At 39.2% G+C, this 23,078-nt stretch overlaps 3 protein-coding genes and 1 non-coding gene across 11 annotated transcripts in view; 2 read left to right on the forward strand and 2 right to left on the reverse strand.

Annotated features, from left to right (window-relative positions):
• The window catches only part of LOC116772344 (low-density lipoprotein receptor-related protein 2), a 95,921-nt gene extending 93,862 nt beyond the window's left edge, over positions 1 to 2,059 (forward strand). For both annotated transcript variants that reach the window (XM_032664502.2, XM_061522393.1), the window contains 2 exons: positions 247 to 470; positions 544 to 2,059. In XM_032664502.2, the coding sequence (XP_032520393.2) occupies positions 247 to 470; positions 544 to 707 (388 nt within the window). In that variant the 3' untranslated portion in view covers positions 708 to 2,059. The remainder of the gene's footprint in view (positions 1 to 246; positions 471 to 543) is intronic.
• Positions 2,060 to 2,235: 176 nt separating this feature from the next.
• LOC116772345 (alanine aminotransferase 1) lies at positions 2,236 to 16,269 on the forward strand. 7 transcript variants are annotated; one of them, XM_061522399.1, is made up of 11 exons: positions 2,554 to 2,873; positions 7,069 to 7,302; positions 7,385 to 7,433; positions 12,498 to 12,587; positions 12,815 to 12,909; positions 13,029 to 13,219; positions 13,396 to 13,598; positions 13,950 to 14,078; positions 14,760 to 15,110; positions 15,185 to 15,299; positions 15,461 to 16,269. In XM_061522399.1, the coding sequence occupies exons 3-11, from the start codon at positions 7,419 to 7,421 to the stop codon at positions 15,607 to 15,609; spliced, it is 1,338 nt and encodes a 445-aa protein (XP_061378383.1). In that variant the 5' UTR covers positions 2,554 to 2,873; positions 7,069 to 7,302; positions 7,385 to 7,418; the 3' UTR covers positions 15,610 to 16,269. The 7 variants fall into 7 exon arrangements, with proteins under 7 accessions (XP_061378381.1, XP_061378382.1, XP_061378383.1 ...); XM_061522397.1 differs by lacking the exons at positions 2,554 to 2,873; positions 7,385 to 7,433 and adding an exon at positions 2,236 to 2,375; XM_061522398.1 differs by lacking the exons at positions 2,554 to 2,873; positions 7,385 to 7,433 and adding an exon at positions 2,318 to 2,337.
• A 2,487-nt stretch (positions 16,270 to 18,756) lies between these two features.
• Positions 18,757 to 21,326, reverse strand: LOC116772774 (uncharacterized). The gene is made up of 3 exons (XM_032665074.2): positions 19,844 to 21,326; positions 19,415 to 19,542; positions 18,757 to 19,192 (listed from the first exon to the last, which is right to left on the reverse strand). The coding sequence occupies exons 1-3, from the start codon at positions 20,132 to 20,134 to the stop codon at positions 18,907 to 18,909; spliced, it is 705 nt and encodes a 234-aa protein (XP_032520965.2). The 5' UTR covers positions 20,135 to 21,326; the 3' UTR covers positions 18,757 to 18,906.
• On the reverse strand, positions 21,234 to 21,306 carry Trnav-uac (transfer RNA valine (anticodon UAC)). The gene has a single exon. It is a non-coding gene; the product is annotated as a tRNA-Val (tRNA).
• Positions 21,327 to 23,078: the final 1,752 nt, after the last annotated feature.

Consider the following 23,078-nt stretch of genomic DNA (forward strand, 5'->3'; position numbering starts at 1 on the left):
AGACTGATTCAGTTCGTCAATTGCAGACCTTTTCTTGTCTCGGGTCACATAAAGCTCAACAGTTCATCCCAACCGATATCTTGGGGAATGTTTTCTGTTCTGAAATTATTCTTCTCTTTCCCTACACGGTCCTTAAAATATTCGATATTTAGTAGAACGTGCACTTGCAGAAGTCAAGTGTACTGATAAGCGCTGTCCGTCCAGTTCACCTAAAGTTAACATGATGTCGTTTCATGCCGTTCACAGCGGCAAGGGCGGTCTGGGAAGCCTGGCTTCCTCTCAGAGCGTTTCGTTCCGCGCCGGCTCCAACGTAGAGTTCGGCGGAGTGGGCACGCCGGTGACGCCGGGTGGAGCCGGCGGAGACGCCTACGCTCTGGACGAGCCCGCGCGCAAGGGAAGAGACTTCAGCAACCCCATGTACGAGGCCGTCACCCGGGCCGCGGCGGCTGGCGAGCCCGAACCACCGTTACGTGAGTGTTCTCATCGTATTTCAAACGATCGTGTCCGTGAACAGTCTAAATCACTAACCATGTTTTTTTCTAGCCGGGATCTACGAAGTTCCGGAAGAAATAAAAGACAAAGTAGTGTCGGCGGTGATCTCCCCGTCGTCCACCGAGACCCGCGGCACCCGGCGCCCCCGGGCCCTGGACCCGGCCGCGGACACCGGCCACGACACCGCGCAGCTCGTGAGGGAGGACCGCCACTGAGCGCTGCCGCCCTCGCGTCTTCCATCCGCCCCTCTTCGTATTCGACAGTTAACTGTTGTCTCTTTTTTTCTCAAACTCTTTAATATATTGGCGGTAGAAGGGTTCTCTATGTCAATGTGCCAGAGAGGGGATCTTCACTAATTCGTGAACTGTGAACTATTTTCATGTGTACTTTTTGTTATAGTTGGAATATTTTCCTTGTTATATTTGCTTGTCCTCGTTGTGACGCGTCTTACTTTCCTCCTCTCTCCGTGTGTCGTCCTCTCCCGTCCACGTCTCGTTCCGTGAGCCCTACCGTGCCGCCGGTGGCGGTGGGCGGTGACCTGCCTGTGTCACGTCACATTTCCCGCGTGTATTTTCTATACCTATGTTATTTGTTATATATTCTACGCAGCGCACCTCTCCCGCGCGCTCCGCTGTCAGTGACGACTCCCCGGCCGTACTTAAGCGTCAGTATCTATTGTTTCGTTATTTTCTGGAAACCGAAATCATATCATCGAGTGATATCACGTCGTTAGTTATTGTGTATATTTTGATGAAACTTTAGCCTTCGCGTAGACTGTCCTCCGGAGAGCCTCGACGGTCTGACATTCCACGAGTGTAAAAAAAATAATTTTAGTCTGTAAGTAAGAAAAGAGTAACGCGACATTCCGCTTTCGACCTCGTCGGCCGCGTTCTATAGGGTCTTAGATTTATTTGACAATAAGAGACGTAACTATTTAGATATTATTTATTTATTTCGTTATAAGACTATGTAAAATATAGCTCTGTTGTGTTTTATAATTGTCTAATAAAATATGGTAAAATTATATTTCATTATGGCAACATTGACGATACGCCATAAAACATGTTAGATGTTTCTGTTGTTTAATGTTAAAATAATTATCGACATATTTTTATTTTGTTATTGAGGTCTATCGATGTAAATATGTGCGTTCGAGTATGTGATGTACGGTTTAAATAGAAGGTTCTCATAAATATTAAATGTTCTTTACCGAAGTTAAACATGGCGCCTCTAAGTTATGGCGCCCGCGTTGTTCGCGTTCAATATGGCGGCTCGGCAGCTCGAGGCCGCCGCGTAGTTGTCGATTTGACTTTTAGACGACGCGTTTCGGAGCACGAGTTAATGTACAGTAAAATTAAGTGAGACATCACAATATAATATACTGTTACTGATACTGATACGACCACAAGCACATTAGAATGAGAATTATATATAAAATTGTAAAAAGAGAATCTATCAATATAATAAGTAAGGAGATGAAATATTTTTGTATCGGGATTATATTATTATTAAATGATTGACGTAAGTCGAGAACACTGTGTAAAAAATAAATTAATATGAAATATAACGTGTGTCTGATTCTCCCGCATCATCTGCCTTCTGCGAGTGTCTTGTTCCTGTGCTTATTGGGTTTATTAACAGTATTGACTGTTTATATTTACATTAGCGGAGTGGAGGTGAGATGCTCCTCACGGTTTATATGGTGACCACCGACGAAATGTATTCATCATTATCTTATCTCTTAGAGTGTGTTATCAAAGTATATAATTTTCTTATTTGATTGTCACTATCGCTGTGGTTATTAAGTATAGATTAGTCAAGCGATGAACTGAAACACACTGGAGGGTACGTCGACTTATTTTTGTTAATAAACATATGTTTTGGTAAGTTTAATAATAACTTTTGATAGATTCTTGTGTCGCTTCGTAAATTTAATTCGCTCATCGTTTTAAGGAGGACGGTACACAAAATGTTTGGTCGTTGTGTATGTGACGTCCGTGACACGCGGCTTGTCACTCAATGGACTTATGGATTAATTCAAATTTATAGTATATTTTGTAGCGATAACAACAACTAGCCATATCAAACTTATTTTGCAAAATGATTTCGATGGAAGTAGTTTTAAATTGTGTTTGAACAGAACAAATCGTTTGAATGTTTATGCGATCTTTTAAATGGGATGACGACATTTGTGAAGGAACATGATCAAATGTCATTCCTACATTGTCAATTAAAAATATTGCAAGATAAATTACCAACGAGTCCTGAGATATCTAATATCCAGACAATCGCAGCTTGAAAAGCGGATATATGTATGTTCCATGTCCATTATCATCATGTACCACAAGTCATCGGCACCCGCGCAAGTCGCTCGAGTCTTGGTATGCAAGTTGCAACACCTAACCATATATTTTACTTAGCACCATACATTATAAGTTCATTGCACAAATAATCATGTTCATAGTGCAATAGTTACAAAGCTAGTCGCTGATTGCTGGTTTACTGACACTAGTTATATATTAGCATTTTATATCGTTCATATATTTGTAAATAGCTTTTGCATTATAATCACCAATTTCATTAAGTATGAAACTTATATAGGTAGAATATCACCTGGAACTTCCCTGTAGACTTCTCTGAGACACACTATACCGCTGTACATTACTTTGTTATTCCCTAGACCTCCGTCAGTGTCTGTGATGTAAGCAGTAAAATGTGTTTATTAGACACCTTTTAAATGTTCAGTGGTACTTTCCTATAATATAATAAGGGGTTTTCCAATAGGGACGCTTGAACTTTGACAGCTGATTGCGGCCATGTTGTTTGAGTGACAGCTGTCAAATGCAGTGTGTTATATTCATTCCGTCCTCCCAAACCACCATGGCAGGTTACAGTGTCGAGCAGCACGTGCAAATCATAAAATTGTTTTATGAAAATGGGTCTTCAGTTCGAGCAACGTTCCGCGCACTTCGCCCGTTTTACGGTCGCGATGATCGTCCTGCCGAGTCGACTATCCGTCGATTGGTGGACAAATTCGAGTCAACCGGGTCAGTTAACAATCAGCCGGTTCCCGTGCGTCAACGTAACGCGAGATCTGCCGAGAATATCGCCGCTGTGCGCGACAGTGTCCTCGAAAACCCGCGGCAGTCAATTCCGCGTCGCGCACAGGAACTCGGCCTTTCGCAGACGACAACTTGGCGAATTTTGCGTTGTGACTTGAGCCTGCACCCGTACAAGATCCAGCTGACCCAAGAGCTCAAGGTTAATGACCATAGACAGCGCCGTGTGTTCGCTGACTGGGCATTAGAGCAGTTGGAAGTTGACGCCGATTTTGGCAAAAAAATCATCTTCAGCGACGAGGCGCATTTTGGATGAATGGCTATGTCAACAAGCAAAATTGCCGTATTTGGGACGAGACCAATCCACACGAGGTTCACCAAGTGGCAATGCACCCGCAGAAAGTGACTGTTTGGTGCGGATTTTGGGCCGGAGGCGTGATTGGTCCGTATTTTTTCGAAAACGATAATGGTGTGGCCGTCACCGTCAATGGTGAGCGATACCGGTCGATGATAACCAACTTCTTTTGGCCTGAAATCGAGAATATGGATCTGGACAACATGTGGTTTCAACAGGACGGCGCTACGTGCCACACAGCACACGCTACGATGGAAGTTCTGCACGAGCAATTTCTGGACATGGTCATCTCGCGCGGAGGCGACGTGAACTGGCCACCGAGATCGTGCGATTTGACCCCGCTGGACTTTTTCTTGTGGGGTTTTCTTAAGTCGCAGGTCTATGCCAACAAGCCGCAAACCACCGATGCCCTCAAAGTCAACATACGCCACGCCATCGATCAAATACAGCCCGATTTGTGCGCCAGAGTCATCGAAAATTGGACCTTTCGTGTGCGCGCCACCAACCGAAGCCGTGGCGGTCATTTGAATGATGTCATATTCCATACATAATGGGGTCGATAGACCTTCCAAATAAAAAAAAAATTTCGCAAATATCTTTCCTACATGTATTTTTTTTTGCATTTCAAAGATCAAGCGCCCTTAATGGAAAACCCTATATATTTATTGTACATTTGACTTTCGTCTTGAATCAAACCTTTTATTAAAAAATCCACATCAGAATCCCTTCCAAAGTTCGAAGGAAGCTCTCACACTTCTCACAGTTTATTTCGTGACTCCGCTCGTTTTTCAGAAACTCCATCGCCTGTGATGTTCTATATTTTCCTTGACAAGTGATCTCTTTAATTTAAAAATATATGAATTATAATCATATCAACCGGTCCAGAGTGGAACATTAATACGAACAAGCCAACTTTACCCTTCATGACACCATGCAGTGTATATTACAAGTATGAGTTCAACAGTTCACTATATCTTTATAGTCTGTATTCTGTAATACTTTGCCAACTCAAGTTTCAATGTTATATGTATTTTATGGTGTGTGTATGTGTTATCATAACCTGTCAAAAGGTTTGTTTTGATGGTTTGCTTGTACACATCAAGGCTCTCTATAATTCCATTGTCCTCATTAAAATAAAAGTATATCAGTTCGTATGTATTCGAACTAATCTCCTGAATTTGTCCTCATGGATCCACATTAATAACTAATAAAACGATTTAACATGTGACGTCATATTTTATATAAACAAGTCATGCGCTCGACTCGGGCCGTACGGAACCATTACATTAATTTAATGAATAAAATTTAAGCATTAAGAGTGTCCTAAGTTACTACGTATTAAATTAGCTGTCTGCCATTCAAAGGCCCTTCAAAATCGATCCAGCCGTTTCAGAGATTAATTGGAATAAACAAGCAAACAGACAAAAGTGGATATGAGAATTATTCTGGCACACGGTATGCATTGAGTTAAAAGCAACAATTTCAATGATACAAACGGACATTCGCATTTTATTTATTTGTGTAGATAAATAGTCAGTTAGGTAAATATCACATAAGAAGTACCTAAGTATATTGTTTCAATCATTCAATATTTGAGTTTTTTAATAATTACTAATATATAAAGTATATAAAAAACATATATATTATATCCGAGTTATGTGTTTAATAAAAGTTATAAATGTAAATAAACTCGCGATTTTGGCCGAGCGAAGATAATGACAAGCTAGTTTTTTGAACGAGAAATATTGTCATACAAATTTCATTCTGTCTTTACTACAGAGACATCTCTTGGAATTATTAGCCCAACTCCATCTTTGATCTCCTTCATTATATAATGGGCCTCGAAGAACACAGATGGCTCTGGAGTTAATGGGTTTTAAAATCTTAATAATTAATATTAAACATATTTTTTATATTTGCCATTAAGTTTAAACCTTGATCTGTTAAATTTATATATTTTTTTATAATATTCTGTTTTTGTTCAGAATAATCATAAAATCTGAAAAACATTTCGTTAGTAATAATATATTTATAACATTAATAGATTTGTTCAAACCAACTTTATAGATAATTGTTAAAGAATAATTATTAACTAAGATAACGTTTTATTAGTTAGTGACAATAGTTAATGTGTTTATCACGTCAAAGATAGCATTATGGCTAGGAAGCTGCGAAAGGATTGTAATTCATTGATAATGCCGAACATGGATTGCTATGATTAAGTCCCTTACTCCGCCCGATTCAAGTAATGAGCGCTAATATAGAAAGGAGAATTTTGGAACATATAACGATGTGTGATCTTAGTGGGGAACTGTCAAATAAATCACATGCGACAATTATTTCAAATCTGTTTAGCAAAGATTTGCTGGGACTATGATTAAATTCAAAAATCTAAAGTAAATCTTCTAAGTTTATGGAAAATTTTCTTGTTGTTTTTTATGTTAAGTATCATAGGATAAGAAAGCTTTAGAAGGCGTTGGAAAAGAGGTGAATGAGACAAATTGAAGGCTTTTCTTAATAAACCTCTAAGTAGGAGGAGTTTTGTTTCATTTTGAATTAAATATTATATCCGAAATCATTCATCACCATCGAGAGATTTTATTTTTGCTTATAGTGTTGCCACTACCGAATAAGCACAATACTGTCTCTGTCATATGTCACAACAAAATTCAATATTCAAAACTCAATTCTTAAACCACCTTACGTAATATTCAGGAACGTGAGATGTCTTCTTAATACAATAGACACTCATGTCACTTAGAATCCGCTTTAATTAATACGTATAGTAAATTAACTCTAATGTCAAGCTGTTCTATCGAAGCTCCCTCTTCCCACTACTAATAATAGATAACCCCCGAGGAGGTCAACGAAAAACGTAATCTTATCATCATATTACAGTACTCAGTCATTATTTAAGTAACATCAACATCATCAGCTAATTCTTGAACATCATTTATTGATCGGTTTTCGTAACGCCATTGTAGTGGTAACAATCGACGTCTTGTTATCCTGCTCTTACATAAATCAAGTAATGGCATTCTCCTTTAAATATTCTCAAACATATATATACTTTGATACGAAAGTTGTGGAAAAAATATATTGATGAGTGCAGTGCTGTGGTTATAAGCGGTGACGTGTTCAGAGCAATGTAATTGATTACAGGATATGTCGATGAAGATGGTGATAAACCGCGCCGCTGCCAGTCGGGTGTTATCCGGCGTGGTGAAAAGACTGCCGGGGGAAACGTTATTGAAGGACACGGCAACTAACACAAGAACGATGGCGTCAAAGGCTGTGACTCTCGAGAACTTGAACCCAAATATTATCAAATTAGAATATGCCGTGAGAGGACCTTTGGTAATACGAGCTGGAGAAATCGAAAAGGAATTAGAAAAGGTAAGAGCTTTAACAATTTTGTAAAGTGAATTTGTTCACAAATGTTAAGTAATTATAATTCATGTACAAATTATTTTCGTAGTCGGTAAGTGGTGCTCTCTCTCCTTTATTCACTGATGCAACAACAAAACGTGAGTACGAATGCAACGATCATGGTCAATGTGATGACACTTACTAACAAATATTGAGCAATTATCATCAATTTACACCCAAAATAGCTCCCATATGCTGTGTTCCTAAAATATTTTATTTGTATTAAAAACGAATAAAGCTTAATGCTCGGTTTAATGTAATACTAATTCAATTTATCTTTTATCGTAACTTTATTGTTATTGTAAAGATACGAGAAACCACTTCTTTTAAGTGACAGTAATGTGTTGTAGATAATAGATACCAGTACATTTCTGAAAAAATATTTTTTGTTAGTAGATTTCTTTTGCATAAGTTAACATTAGGACTTACACGCATGTCGACTTTATTGGCTTAATAAATTGTTGTCAACTGACTGTTTATAGCATTTAATATATAAATTACTGCCTGAACTGTTGGTTGAAACATCATTTCGTCTTTAATGAAGTTCTAAATCGTATATATAATAATAAAAACATTAGATTTGTTATCAAGTAAATATATATAAATCATACATTACAATATGTCAAAATTTCTATATAAATTACATAAATTCATATTAATAAAAATTACGTATTATAACAATTCCGTTGACTGGCGCGAAACTAAAAACCTTTGCTTTTATGTTAAATTAGAAAAAAAAACATACTTGATTGGAAATAGATGGTCAGTCAAGATAAAAAACTTTAATTTCACAGGACACTAGTAAGGCGAAAAAATAATACTGTTAGTGTTTTTGTTGTCCAGTGATGTTAGGAAAGTGCTTTTATGTAACAAGTGTATGTGCTGGATTCTGACTTCATGCTGCTTCTAATAATAGCGACCTGTTGCAACATGTGTTGACACTGCACATGTATCCTTATAAAACATACAGGTGCATCAATCAATGTAACAAAATAACATTTTTCTTATTTCATCACAAATTTATCTATTACTGTTTATATTTTCTTCAAATACACAAAGTCATGTGAGTTTTCCTCAGTGAATATATTGGTAATGCCGGAGTCTGTTTGGTAATTATCATAGTTTCCTATTGATGTGATATTTTATATAATGTTCATGTTTAAAATATTTACAATGATGGATGGTGTCACCTGTCTGTCCCATGTTATTAATTAATTTCTCTCAAGGCTGTCGGTAATTTTCCCAAATTCAACTCCGGAACTCTCCATCGAGCTTGCTGAATATGATTTAACTTATGTTACAAATATATTAAATGATTTTGGTTGTTTTCTTGTATTGTTCCTGTTATTTAATAATAGTTTGATCAAACTATGAACATTAGTGTTGTAAGTTTGGCCTTCGTGAGGTGAATCTTAACTTTTACAGAGACATGTTTTTGCTATCACACATTTATTTTTAAATATTATTTTAATAGATGCATGCAATTTGAAATTTGTTTTGAATCAGTTTGTTTTTAAAATATATGTAACTGTAATTAATAACAAAGTTTGGGAATTCAATAGAATAATATTACTATAAAGTTGTTATTGTACAAAACTATGCAAGGCTTACAGATTGTTGGTAAATTGTTTGGTTTTATATTTGACTCCCGTCGTTGGATCTGTTAAAGTTGACTGAATAAAGAGTCACAGTAGAAGTCCGTGATCACATGTCTAATGTTCTGTCAAATCTTTTTTTCTCTCATGATGCAATCTATTTTGTTTTATATATTTAAAAACATAAATTTTTTATATTTTCAAGCCCGGTTTATCATTATAAGTGATGAAACATGAATTCTTTATCTACCCTGTACATTAAATTACTTACTATACAAGTCTTGTTTGATCTCACAATACGAGTTGATAAAATATATATTATATATCTGTCATTGCGTCACTAACATGTCGCGACAGTATAAACTAACGTAACCCGTTATAACCGGTTGTCACCCAAATGATACTAATATTTACTTAAAAGTGTTATTAAGAACTTTTGTGACACGGAAAATGTTTAGAAAATATACGGATAAGTTTTTATAGAAGCCGTATGTAGGAAGGTCCACTATAAATAAACGGATGTGTCACGGGCCACAGATGATACACTCGGCACTGATGATCAACGTTCACTTCAAATCTCTTCAGTTGACGTCTTATTATATTCGGTAACTGATAAGCAAGATAGTTTAACTCGCACTACAGAAAATTAAGTAGCTCCTTTCATTCAACGAAGATCAATCGAGATAGAATTTGGGGATAATGATCCTGTTTTTTTGCGAAAATAATTTTTCCTTATACCTGCTTATGATTTATTTAAGTTTTCTGCATAAGACATAAGAACAATCTGTCAAGTTCAGGAGGTCAAGACAGGCCCAAAACAAGTGAACCTATGTTGTGGACGCTACGAGCAAATAGTCCTTAAAAATATTACGCAAGAATAATATAAAATACCTGGTTAGGGGTGTTTACTACACGGACAGATTATAACGAGGAAATCTGAAGGTAGGAAGTTTATAGAAACGTATTACGAATATTGTAATGTTTCAATTTCATATATTTTAAATTTCATATAAGTTTTAGTCTAGTCTTTGCCCGCGGCTTAGTAATGCCTGTAAAAATATTAGCCGTGGTAAGCAACCTCTAGTGACATGAATAGTCATGTGACTTTATATATAATACAACTGTCACGTCTGGATCCCGCGGGACCTAGGAGCAATTCTGGGATGGATAACAGCGTGTTATATTCTGATGTCTCAGGTACATTACTGTAATTTTAAAAGGAAATCCTTGAAGTAAATATTATACATATTACATATGAGCTTTGTGTACACGGGATGTGTTATAATTATCACAACGTCTACAAACATTTAAAGTTTTACAATTAAATGTGTACGTTATGTTATTAACAACAATGATCATTTTACTACAACACACTCCGTCGCCAGTCTGTATGTACATGCCACGAGATATTGTTTTTGTTATACGCCAGTGAATGAGTTAATTGAAAACGATAAACATTTCTATTAAAAGCCAATACGCCTTTACTATGACAAGGTGAATATTGATTGGACCGTAACTAGGAGTAAACAATGAGGTTGACTTATATGAAAACATTATATGAGGAAATACCTAATTGACGTTTTTGAGTGATCTGTGTTATTAGTACAAATTTTCATCGCATTACCACATACGAAACGTTTAGGATTATTACCCACGTTGTTTCTGAGGCGGTGGTTTATAAAAGTGTTACGCTTTTATGTACTATGACGTCACAAAACTTGCTTATCGATTGCTCACCAGTCACCTCCCCCGGACAAGCTGTTCGTATACGCTATTACAGATGTCCACTACACGCGGCTTACTGAGACCCACTTAGATGTGCTTCATCATGACCAATATCTGTAATATTACTGTTCCCTCACTGGGTTATTGTATTAATATATTTTGTTTACAGTTATCATCAGAGTATAGGTGTATTCAAGTTTTATATAGATATATTCTGGGAAGTGTTTCCATCATTAAAGTTTCATTGTTTTTATCGATTTTAACAAAATCATTGCAACGTTTTTAAGCGTTATGTTTCAGGACGTCCATTTTGTTTGATGTGTAAAATTAACACGAACACACGTCACTAGACGTACTTTATATGTTACAGACGGTATAGTATATTTAGATAATAAAAAATTAGTTGAAATATTATTACAATGAGAGGGTCGCTCTAACGTCACTGTTATTATAAATTAAGTAAGGCGACGTGACAATATTGTTTGGTACAAGAGAAGCTCAGTTTGATACAGTTTTCTTGAGCTACAACATATAAAACGTAAGCAGTAACTGTCGCCGATGTAACGTGTCTGTGACCGCACTGCGGGCCTCGGCGGGCCTTTATCGGGAACCGCAGACTCGTACACGGTGACCGGCTCGTTGTTATGACATCACCTTACAGCTTAGGTACTCACCTGGAAATATTTTAACTTGATTATTAACATAGTTTTTTTGTTTGATACTCGTTATATAATATATGCAGATCACGAACAGAAGTTAACCGAAAACTATGAGACACAACTTAAAGTATATTATTATAAAAATTGATGACGTATCTCAGATTACACGGTCGCCCTCTGTGTGGTGATAACAGTACCAGCACACAGCTCGTGTGGCGACTGGTGCTGGCTGGCCCCAGGTTCGTCGGGTGACGGGGTTCTGAGGTGGAGTCGGCAATATCACTCGCTATATGATATGTAATCCATAAAAACGAATACTTTATATGACTAACGGCTTTTGTTTCTAACCGCCAGCGAGTAAAGAGGGATGTTAAAAGTTTGACGTGCATGTTTGTATGTCTGTCTGCGGCGTTGATGACGATAGCTGATTGTTTCATTTGAAAGCTAGTTTATATTCGTTTAATATCTGTCCAGCAGTGTAAGAGAACCGGCTCCATTGAAAATGATGTATCAATTTTTGTTTTATGCCTCACTCGTTCCAGTATAATATTTAAACGCCAATAGACTCGTGGGGAGTTTTAATGTAACAAAATATAGTTATGATAAATACACCCGTGACCGGCGGCAGGTAGTGAAATTGTTTCCTTAGTTTCCGCTCGTTGGTCCTCGTTAGTGATTTCTAGAACAGCCTTGTTCAATAACCACAGTCACCTTACTTGCGTGTAATCTAAATGAAATTAAAGTTTACATGAAACCTACTTAATGTGTTCAGTTTGTATTCTTTACTTGTTTGTAACAAGAGATTTGGAAAGATTTTGAACTGACAATTAAATTTTATTTTTTTATAAGAGCCGTTGAGCTGTTAGCCTCATGTGTGTGTGAGTCCGTGTGTATGTACTGAAGTGTTATCGCTCCACATTATCATATACGTCTCATGTGATCGTTTGTTTCCTTTCCCTTACCGATTGTTCCTCACACAATGGAATCGTGTGACGAAATATATGCTAACATCATTGAAGTCGATTGAGAGCTTAGTTCAATATAATATAGACTATACCAATTAATATATAACAGGGCTCAAAGATAACTCGAAAGAAATAGGTTATCCATATAAATTGTTACTATATAAATGTATGAAGTGATAAGGTACAATGTGAATAAAATAAGTGTGTCTGTTTTCCAGGGAGCGTCCAAACCCTTCCAGAAAGTCATCAGGGCCAACATCGGCGACGCCCACGCTATGGGCCAGCGACCCATCACCTTCATCAGACAGGTGAAGACTCCTGAGTATAACACACACGCACACGCACACACACACACATATAGCATGACACACATGAACATGAACCTGAACGAAACTTCATTACTGCATTGTTTACTTTACGTTTTTTCTGTAAAAGCGAAATGAAAATTACCAAGTCACTTATTACTGCGACTAACGACAGTTTCTCGTGCGTGATGTTTGTCGTGTGTGACTAACGTCATGTTGTTATTGTCCAGGTGTTGTCATGTATAACGAATACTGACTTATTAGAAAAAGGCGACTTCCCCGACGACGTGAAGGACAGGGCCAGGGAGATCCTCTGTGGCTGCGGGTGAGTGAGCTGCAGCACGCCGCTCGTGTGGACTTGCGCTTATATTATGATCGATTCAAGCACAGCACAGTGCAGAACCTTCAATGATGATAGGCCTGATCTTCTCTCATCTTGTCCAGCGGCGGCTCCGTGGGGTCGTACTCGGCGTCTCAGGGTATTGAGCACATCAGGCGACACGTTGCGGAGTACATCGCCAAGAGAGACGGCCACCCCGCCCGCTGGCAGGACATCTGCCTCTCTGCCGGCGCCTCCACCGCCATCAAGAATTGTCTGCAGCTGTTCTGTAAGGAAATCGACGGCAAGAAGAGCGGTGAGTACAGACACGCAGACACACAGACAAACATATCAAGCTATATTTGTCTGCGCCTTAGACCCCAATGAAACCTCAGTGACACACGAGAACGGTTCCGGAGGCTCCCTTGGAGTCGATATTAAACACTAATCGAATGAGTTCAAATCCTCACCGCTTCTGTGTCTCGTCTCCAGGTGTAATGATCCCCATCCCTCAATATCCTCTGTACTCGGCGTCGCTGGCGGAGTACGGCCTGGAGCAGGTCGGCTACTACCTGGACGAGGAGTGCAATTGGGGTCTCAGCACACAGGAGCTGGAGAGGAGCTTGCAGGAGGCGCAGCAGACCTGCAACGTTCGGGCGCTCGTGGTCATCAACCCCGGGAACCCCACGGGACAGGTGTGAGACGCCCGAACAATACCTTCTATATTAATGGAAGATCGTGTTAACATTTACTATTTAATATACATGTATTTTCCTCCGTCTTCGTCTGCGCTGTTTTCGCTGTTCGTTCAGAGAGAAGTCATGTGATTTCTATTGCCTACTTGATATAATACACGTGGTTAACTTGCCGCTAGCGACATCTATCGTCTGTGTCACGGAAATACGTACAACAACCGTTATGAGCAAGTCGCACGGAACGACGAGACAGATAAAAGAATCCTCTTAAAATATTTATCGTGAAAGAGCAACAAACATCTCCCCTCCTCGCTGACATCACTTAATGTAATCCGACCGTCACTGTTCCAGGTGTTGACGCGAGAGAACATCGAGCAGGTGATAAAGTTCGCGCACAAACACAAGCTGTTCATCTTCGCCGACGAGGTGTACCAGGACAACGTGTACGCCGAAGGTAGCGCCTTCCACTCCTTCAAGAAGGTACACCAGCCATACACCAGCCACACACCAGCCACACACCAGCCACACACCAGCCACACACCAGCCACACACCAGCCACACACCAGCCACACACCAGCCACACACGAGCCCACACCAGCCACACACCAGCCACACACGAGCCACACACCACACACCAGCCACACACCAGCCACACACGAGCCACACACCAGCCACACACCAGCCACACACCAGCCCACACCACCACACACCAGCCACACACCAGCCACACACGAGCCACACACGAGCCACACACCAGCCACACACCAGCCACACACCAGCCACACACCAGCCACACACCAGCCACACACCAGCCACACACCAGCCACACACGAGCCACACACCAGCCACACACCAGCCACACACCAGCCACACACCAGCCACACACCAGCCACACACGAGCCACACACCAGCCACACACCAGCCACACACCAGCCACACACCAGCCACACACCAGCCACACACCAGCCACACACCAGCCACACAACAGCCACACACCAGCACACTCAACACACACGCGTGTTAAAAAACGGAAGCAGAACTTTTATTAAACTCATCGTATCGTTATGTTGACATCAATATTCTGAGCTACAACGAGAACTAGTGAGGCATCCTTTCTCCTGCATACTTGAGCGGCACCTTGAGTTGGTTGTCACGCGGCAGGTGCTGGTGGAGCTGGGCGCGGAGTACAGCTCGCAGGAGCTGGCGTCGTTCATGACCATCAGCAAGGGCTACATGGGCGAGTGCGGTCTCCGCGGCGGCTGGGTGGAGTTGGTGAACATGCTGCCGGAGGTGCAGGCCCAGCTATACAAGTGCATGTCAGCCATGCTGTGCCCGTCCGTGCTGGGCCAGGCCGTGGTAGATTGCGTCGCCAAGCCGCCCGCCCCCGGCGAGCCGTCCTATGATCTCTGGATCAAAGAGAAGACGGACATACTGACCTCCCTCAAGGACCGCGCCAAGCTCATCGCCGAGACCTTCAACACCTTCGAGGGGTTCAAGTGTAACGTGGTGCAGGTGAGGGAGTATATAGCGCTGTGTGAACGTGTGCGATCTGTATATATTATATTTTGTAACGCTCGTGTGTCCAGGGCGCGATGTACGCCTTCCCCAGGATCACGCTTCCCCCGAAGGCGATCCAGGCAGCCAAGGAGAAGAACATGGCGCCGGACGTGTTCTATGCCTTCAGACTGCTGGAGGAGACAGGTGAGGCGGAGCAAATAAAAACAAATAAAACACCACAGTTCCCAGTTCAGTCATTCATAGACCTGAACCCCCACTCTCTTGTTCAGTGCTAGTCGTACGTTCTAGTTGATGGTTCAGATAATATGTTACTGTAACCCCCCCCCCCCTCCCGTATGTTTCAGGCGTGTGTATAGTCCCCGGGTCTGGGTTCGGGCAGGCGCCGGGCACGTTCCACTTCCGAACCACCATCCTGCCGCAGCCGGACCTTCTCAACACCATGCTGGAGAACTTCAGGAACTTCCACAAGAAGTTCACTCAGGAGTACGCCTAGAACAAGACGACACGAGTACACGAGCACTACACGCCCACAGACTACAGCTCATCATCCTTAAAGCCTCGCTCACAGTGGGAACAGCTACGGTCTATGGACGAACACTCCGGATGTAGTGTGATGATGTACAGGTGTTGTGAGGGTGCAGGACCAGCTAATGTAACATCAGTAGAGCGAGGGTCGCGTGGGGGCGGACTAACTGAATGTTCCCTACTATTTCAGTCAGGTTTTGCCCACACCGGGTCAGTTCCGGCGAGTGTTCCGACTAGAGATTATCTATTTTAAAAAGTTCTAACATTTACTGGAAGCCGCTAAGTCGGTTACTCCCTACAGATGTCCCTAGTGTAAAGCTCACGGGACCTTAGTATTATCTCCGTCAGTTGTTCAGTTTCCAATCACCCTGTATATTGTTTATGTTTGTATAAATATCTGTTACTGATATTAAATGATTGTTTTAAGGCTGTATATATATATTGTATTTTTGTTATATTTTACGTGATATTTTGAGGTTTTTGTTGTTTTCGATGTGAACTGGCAACCCTCCGCGCCATCCGCTTTGTGCAGAGCGTGTCGTATGTTTGTTGGCATGCCCTGCCCGGTACACACGAGTCGCGGCCGGGCGGCGGGGCGCTTGTTGTTTTATTAAATTATTATTCTGTATATACGAGTTTTATTTTGTTCGTGTCTCGGTGTCTTTTAAGTGTTTCCTTTCCAGCTTTCGGCTAATAAATAGGAAAGGATTGAACTAACGGCTGCTAGACTGTGCCGACACCGCACTTGACTTGTTGTTGTGTCGCACGATCATAATGAAGTTACGATGAACCTGCAACAACACGGACTAGTAGTTATTTGGAGATTGAACCAGGCGCCGCCGTTTTGATTACAAATAATACCTATTTACACACACACACACAATTCGTTACTCCGAACTTTCCTCTCCTCGGGGCATTAACTATTATATAACTGACTAATGAGGTTCAACAACCGTGACTCGAGTGGACACTTCAAGGTATTCGCTCAGTGTGCATCCTCTCGCTACAGACAGAGCTCTGACAGATTTTATTTTATTTCTTTCATGAGCGCCCGCACATCTACATAGTACATTTAATTTGCTCTCATATATTTAAGAAGGTACAAAACATTTAGCTTTCACTTTTCCTTTACAAATAACATTATTGTATTAAATACAGAAAATCTCAAATATTCTCAACATAAACATTTTATGCAACAATATAAACGAGTTCCTTTAATTGAGAGGACCCTAAAAATACAAATTTTCCCAGAGTTACTTGTGGCGACATCTTTTGAGTACCTACTGTAGTTATCAACCATGGTAGTGTAGCTGGCCTCCGTGCACTCTCAACAACAAAAGAAATAAATTTACTAATAACACTGAAGATCGGGTTTTAAACCTACTTCAGTACCTGTCTCATGAATATCATCCTCTTACTTCGTGTGTATTTAACTTGTTCTACTCTGTATAGATGTCGCTACCTGTATCGGACAAGATCCAAGATGATACGAAATCCTAAAAAACTTTATTATGAATACTGTTTTAATTACTTATTCGAAATTGAAAATAAAATATCTATAAGATTAATCTAGAATAGTCTCGGATAGCTCGCCCTATTCTTGTTTCTAACTGTATAGTATTAAAGCTTGATATATATATTTTAGCCGTTAGTGACTTGTAATCTATAAAGTATTATCGAAACCTAAGAATTTAATACTAAACTTATAGTATTCGAAAAGCAATTTATATCAACAGAAGAAAATCGCGAGTAATTGAATACAGCGGACCGGGGACCGGGGACCCGTGACAGCTTGCAACTATAAGTAATGTGTTTCTGGTGACTTAAGACAAGTTTCAGTGTACTGCTATTATTTCAGCTTTTCTCCGTTTATTGGACTTAACGATTCGTAAATTGATTATTTTTTATGAATGGTTTATTTTATACAAGTCCGTACATTCGTATTATACAATTAATCTATGGATTATAATTTTAAATGGATTGACAGTCCGAACTGAGAACCCGTTTTCAAATTTGTACATCATCACATTTGGACGTTTAAAAGGCAGTTTTTTAAGTTTTCTTAAAGGTGTAATATTATTGTAATAAATATTAAGGAATCGTAACTCGGTTATGTGATAACCTTTAGCACGTGTCACCTTCAATCACAATCCATCCTCGTTTATTGTCAAACTTGTGCGAGTCTTATTACGAAAGTTCAAGTGTTTATGTGCTAATCCAAGCGTATGGTTTTTAATTACGAAACTTATATAACAGTTATTATAAATAGTTATTTTGAAGAAAAAAAAATACTTTATCTTTTCTCTTGTCTCTTTGAAAATACCTTTTATTTGATATCAGTTTTCCGGCGTCGTTAGAAAACACCTGAAAGCATTTTCCGGTTTAAAGTACGTTTGAGGTAATTCGGGATTCAAATGTTTGTATTTTGTCCAGGAGAACAAATTATATATGTATATATGTATATTGCTAAAATACTTCTGAGTTGCAATTCATAAATAGACAGCATATGTACATACCTATATATCATGTCTTTTAAGTTCTTCTCCACATCTCCTATAAGTGTTAAGTCGCAAAAGTGATCGTTTTTATTAATTACAGTTATGTTTAAAGGTCACCCTCGAAGTTGATAAAAAATCGTCTAGGGATTGGTAAAAAAATACCAAATTAGTTATAGCTAAATTTACAGTAAAAATTATCTTATTTTCAGATTAAATTAAAAAAATATAAGTAAAGTTGTATAACTCAATTTCACCTTTTAAATTTTTATCATATTCAGATTGAAGAAAGGAGATTTTGAATATCTTAACAGTGTTTTATTTTGTAACGATCGATCCTCGTCAGCGTCTGTGAGCCTCAGTTAGAATTATCTATAAATCAAACCTAATCCAACTTCATTACGTCGTATAATTTTATTCCGTACGCTTCAGATACAATAAAAGGCGCTTCAGTAAGGCGTGAATTGTGGGGGTCGCGTTTATGGTTCATAACAGTCGTGATTATAACATATTTACGAGGAAATGTTTGATGGGTTCGGTTGTTCGTGACCCGGGGTCCACCACGTCCCTTCGACCTCCGACCCCCTCTGGGATTAGCGGTCCCAAAGAAAACACACTAATGAAATAATAAAATAAACATCTTGGTTTTGTATTACATGAACTGATTTATAATAATTAAATTATATTAACTTTAAATATTTCCGATTCACATCTCTGAGGCATGCTGTAGGTGAGTCAGTTCTCGTATCTAATGTGTACGTATGTGTGTATCATTTTTGTAACAGTTCATCATAGCAGAGCTGGAAGCGGTCGCACAGTTGGTCGAGGTGGTGTGAGCGCGCGGTGGCCACCAGCCTGGCGACCGTCTCCTCCAGCCTCCTCTGTGAGGGGGTGTCGATCGCTCGCTGTACTCGCTGCACGCTGGTCGCCGCCGCTCGCTGCAACATGTTCTGCGACTCCGCCAGCAGACTCTGCCAGGTCTGTTTTAACTCATCCTGCCGGAGACAGGGGTCTCCCGTCCGGTTCAGTCTGTTCAGAGTCGTCTCGTAGAACTCTCTGAAATCATAGAACAGGTATCAGTAGAAGTGTCTTTGGTTCGGTTCAACTAGACATTGTTAGTCCGAGGTTACCGAAGTATTCAATCCAGTCCTGGATGATGATGATCCAGTCCAATTGAAATTGTCAACAGAAAACCCCTAGTGACATGTGTATATCTTATTAGAGCCAACTGTAAAGCGTGTCACAGTCGCGTTCCTGGTATACACTTGGACCACTCACTTGTATTCTCGTGTCATATTCTTGAAGACTCCTTCGAATTCTCCCGACTCCTGTTTCCGGATCACGCGGAACCGCTTCACCCAGCGCTTGCTTCCCTTTTGATCGAACTCTTGTGTTCGAACAAATATCTGATATTAAATTAAAAAGAATGTATTTACGTACATGTGAATTAATATTATAAAGTGCTTTGTTTGCCGCAGAGTTACTAACAATGATAACTGTCGTAAACATATTGAAACAATCACCTTGATCTTAATAAATGAAGCCAAAAATGCTAATGCAAGTATTGGGCTGGCAATACATATATTATGGCAAAGTATGAAGTAGTCAATTCTTAATATTCATGAGTGATTCATAAAGATATGAACAGCGAGGTGCAAAAAGTGGGTTAGAGATCATAGTGTGTAGCAGCCAGCAGGTTATAATGACCTGGGCGAGCTGGTTCATCATGTCGCTGAGGAGTGCCTGGAGCTGTTGTCTCTCAGGGTACTGGTACTCACACTCCAGGATGGCCCCGGCCGTCACTCTACCGTCACCAGCACCCTCCCTCAAGTCCGCCTCGACTTCGTCTTTAGACCGCGTGTTGTTGACGGCGGTCGGACCTCTACCGTCCACATCGTTTAGAATTTGTACGTCGAAAGAAAGCTCGCCCTCGATTTGAACGTACGAGTGACTAGACCACATCAACGTACAAACAATAGTTACAACACAAACATGCATTATATACAGATATTAAGACGGAGAAGAGAACTAAGACTCTTGGAAAATATAAACCAAGTTCGACCTTAATGTACTGATCTCAGAATCATATTAAAATATACTTATTGTTAATTATTTCACAATAGTATAATACGATAAGAAATTCATATTTTTATGATGAAAACACCAGTTCAAGTTATATAAATCTTAGGCAAATTTGACAAAACTACCGTGAAAACACAGCGCAATTTGAACAATCCAAAAACTGTGCGTCGGAAATGGCTTTCAAACAGCTCGCTCAATAAAATTACTTTACATTTTATTTGAATATAAATCGAAATTTATTTTAAACCGAACGCTATTTTATTCCAAGCAAATATTACTGAAATAAAATGCTCTTTTTATACAAAAATAACAACAAACAATTAGGTTAGTACAGAAAAAATTTTAAAAGTTTGTAGAAACAGACACGTCATATGAAGTTCGAGCGCTGACCAAATTTTGGTGTTATTTGATACAGAGAAGATTTATTGTGAATAAATAAATCATGAATATGTATAAGAAAAACTTGATAATGAACTGATGTGTCGGAAAAGGTGTTGTATTGTGCGGGTTTGTGTTGAGAGGTGTTCTAGTAATCAGTTGAGAGCTCGCCGGATGTCGACAGTGAGACGTCCACAGGCCGAGGATAATAATATGGAAAATAGTTCGTGTGCTGATGACTATTGAGTTGATGAAGTTGAATTCATGTTGTATTGTGAATGATTAGAATATAACTTTATAAGTGTATTTGAGTGTAATAACATATTGAAGAGAATTATAACTATTATAAATAAGGTTTAGTTTTCACTGTAATTATTTTTAAAGCTTTTAAAATGTGAAAGTCAGGCGGCTTGTCCGGTTTTACTCTCCGTAGAGAAAGATAATTTTTTCAATATTAATAATTTTCAATTTTATGCCCCGTTAAAATGAACGATATTTAACTGGAAATAAAACAATACAAAAGATTAAAAAAAAGAAAAATCACTCGCTGTATATGATATGTGTGTGGATAAAAAACCTTGTATTAAGAAGTTGGAGAGTAAAATATAATTCTGTGTTATGATTTATCAAAAACATATGATTCCGGCCAGGATCGAACTGGCGGCCTTCTGCGTGTAAAGCAGATGTGATAACCACTACACCACGGAACCCGTTGAGAGCGGCGTCAGAAGTAATGATATAAATAAAAACAGTATTGTTGGTGAAAGTTGTTTCTCCTCATTAATATTTATTAATAGATTTCAATAAAATACTTTTGTTTCCAACGCCGCTTGTGAAAGGAACACGATTGTCGAGTGTTACTGAATTTAAATGATATAATATAGATTCAATTCATAATCAACAGTTATTCAATGACTTGTATAGTTACAACACAATAAAGTTATGAAGAACTTGTATATACAATATTGTTTAGTAAGAAGTAAATTTTGGTTATTCTTATGTTAAATTATGAAACTGAATTCGAAACCAATTATTCCGAATGTACAAGTGGGTCATAGTCAAAGTCATAGGTACATGAATGTTAAATTTAACGGACAATGGAATGCGAGGTCGGTGAATGGTGACATTATTGTATATACATATATATATATATATATAATGTCGGACGGGCCCCAGCGCACAGCTCTCTCATGAAAAATAAAATTTTACCAGCATTGTAATAAATTGGCAAATAAAAAAACATTCAAAAGGAAATTTTTGACTGAGCGAGAAGTAAACGAAAACGATCGGACATAGGGTGGTCCAAAGAGAAGATTGAATCATTCAAATTCCGTCAGGATGTGCATTCATTAAATAACTATAATGAAAGAAGCAGACGTGCCTGCTACAGGTTACTCAGCTAACTCTCAGAAAAATTATGTATTAATTGAGGTTATAATAAGTTTTCTGTTTTCACATTTTCCTCGCCGACTTGCTGACATTACTTCTTTTTAAATTTCATGACTCCAGATCGACGGGAAGTTCCATGAATTTCGATTCCCTCGGGAGCGACAAAATATAAGAAATAAATGGAGCATAAAGCATCTTATCCTTAGATTGCTGTCTACTTAGAAGTTTAAATTTATAAGGGATCTGTGGCGCAGCGGAACTGACTTTTATAATCATTGTAATATAATAATACCTCACGCACGGGTTCCTGACAGAAATTGATTGTGCAGGAAAAAAAGCAAACAGACATAAATGTAGTTGACATTAGTTTATTGAAAAAGGTTGATGCCACGGAAACATTACCATATAATTATGTGATATACTTATCCACTAGATTTTTGTTTTAAATAATATTTTGTTATTCATGGTGCGATATAAATCTTAATAATACTCAGTAACAACCATTATCAATGTATTGCTGGACATGTTCCTCTCCTACCTTACGAATATTATCGTCTTACTAACCTGCTGGCTGCTCTACTTCGTCTATACTTCGTTTATGGGTTCGTGGTTTCCAGTCTAAAACTTATTTCCCTGACTCATGGTGCCTGAATTTCCACTTCAGATTACTAATATGCGGGACAATGAGGTAAGAGAGATGAGAACACCCGTCGTTGATAACCAAACGCTGCCCAACCCAGCCGTAGCCGTCTCTTAAGCTATTAGTTGAAATTATGTCTGCTTCAGGTAAACATATAAGGAGAGAACTTTGTATGGCATCCATTCACGGCGATCGATCCCGGGTCAACTTACCAGGTAATTGTGACAAGATTTAGACTTTTTTTTTGTATATAGATTTGATGAGATGAACCAGTCACACTGTCCAGCATCATTTGTAGCTTTTTTTAAATTTTCGTTTGGTTTGTGCTTGACTGTCTTTCCAATTTCCATCCGCGGTATGTGGAGATAAGTCAGTCGTTGCACCAAGTTTATTGTATGGTATTTTCTTGGCGACCTGATTCTACTGCCTCTAAATAATGCAAATGTGTCAAAA

Source organism: Danaus plexippus, chromosome 12 (assembly GCF_018135715.1).
Source record: "Danaus plexippus chromosome 12, MEX_DaPlex, whole genome shotgun sequence".
NCBI classification, from domain to species: Eukaryota; Metazoa; Arthropoda; class Insecta; order Lepidoptera; family Nymphalidae; genus Danaus; species Danaus plexippus.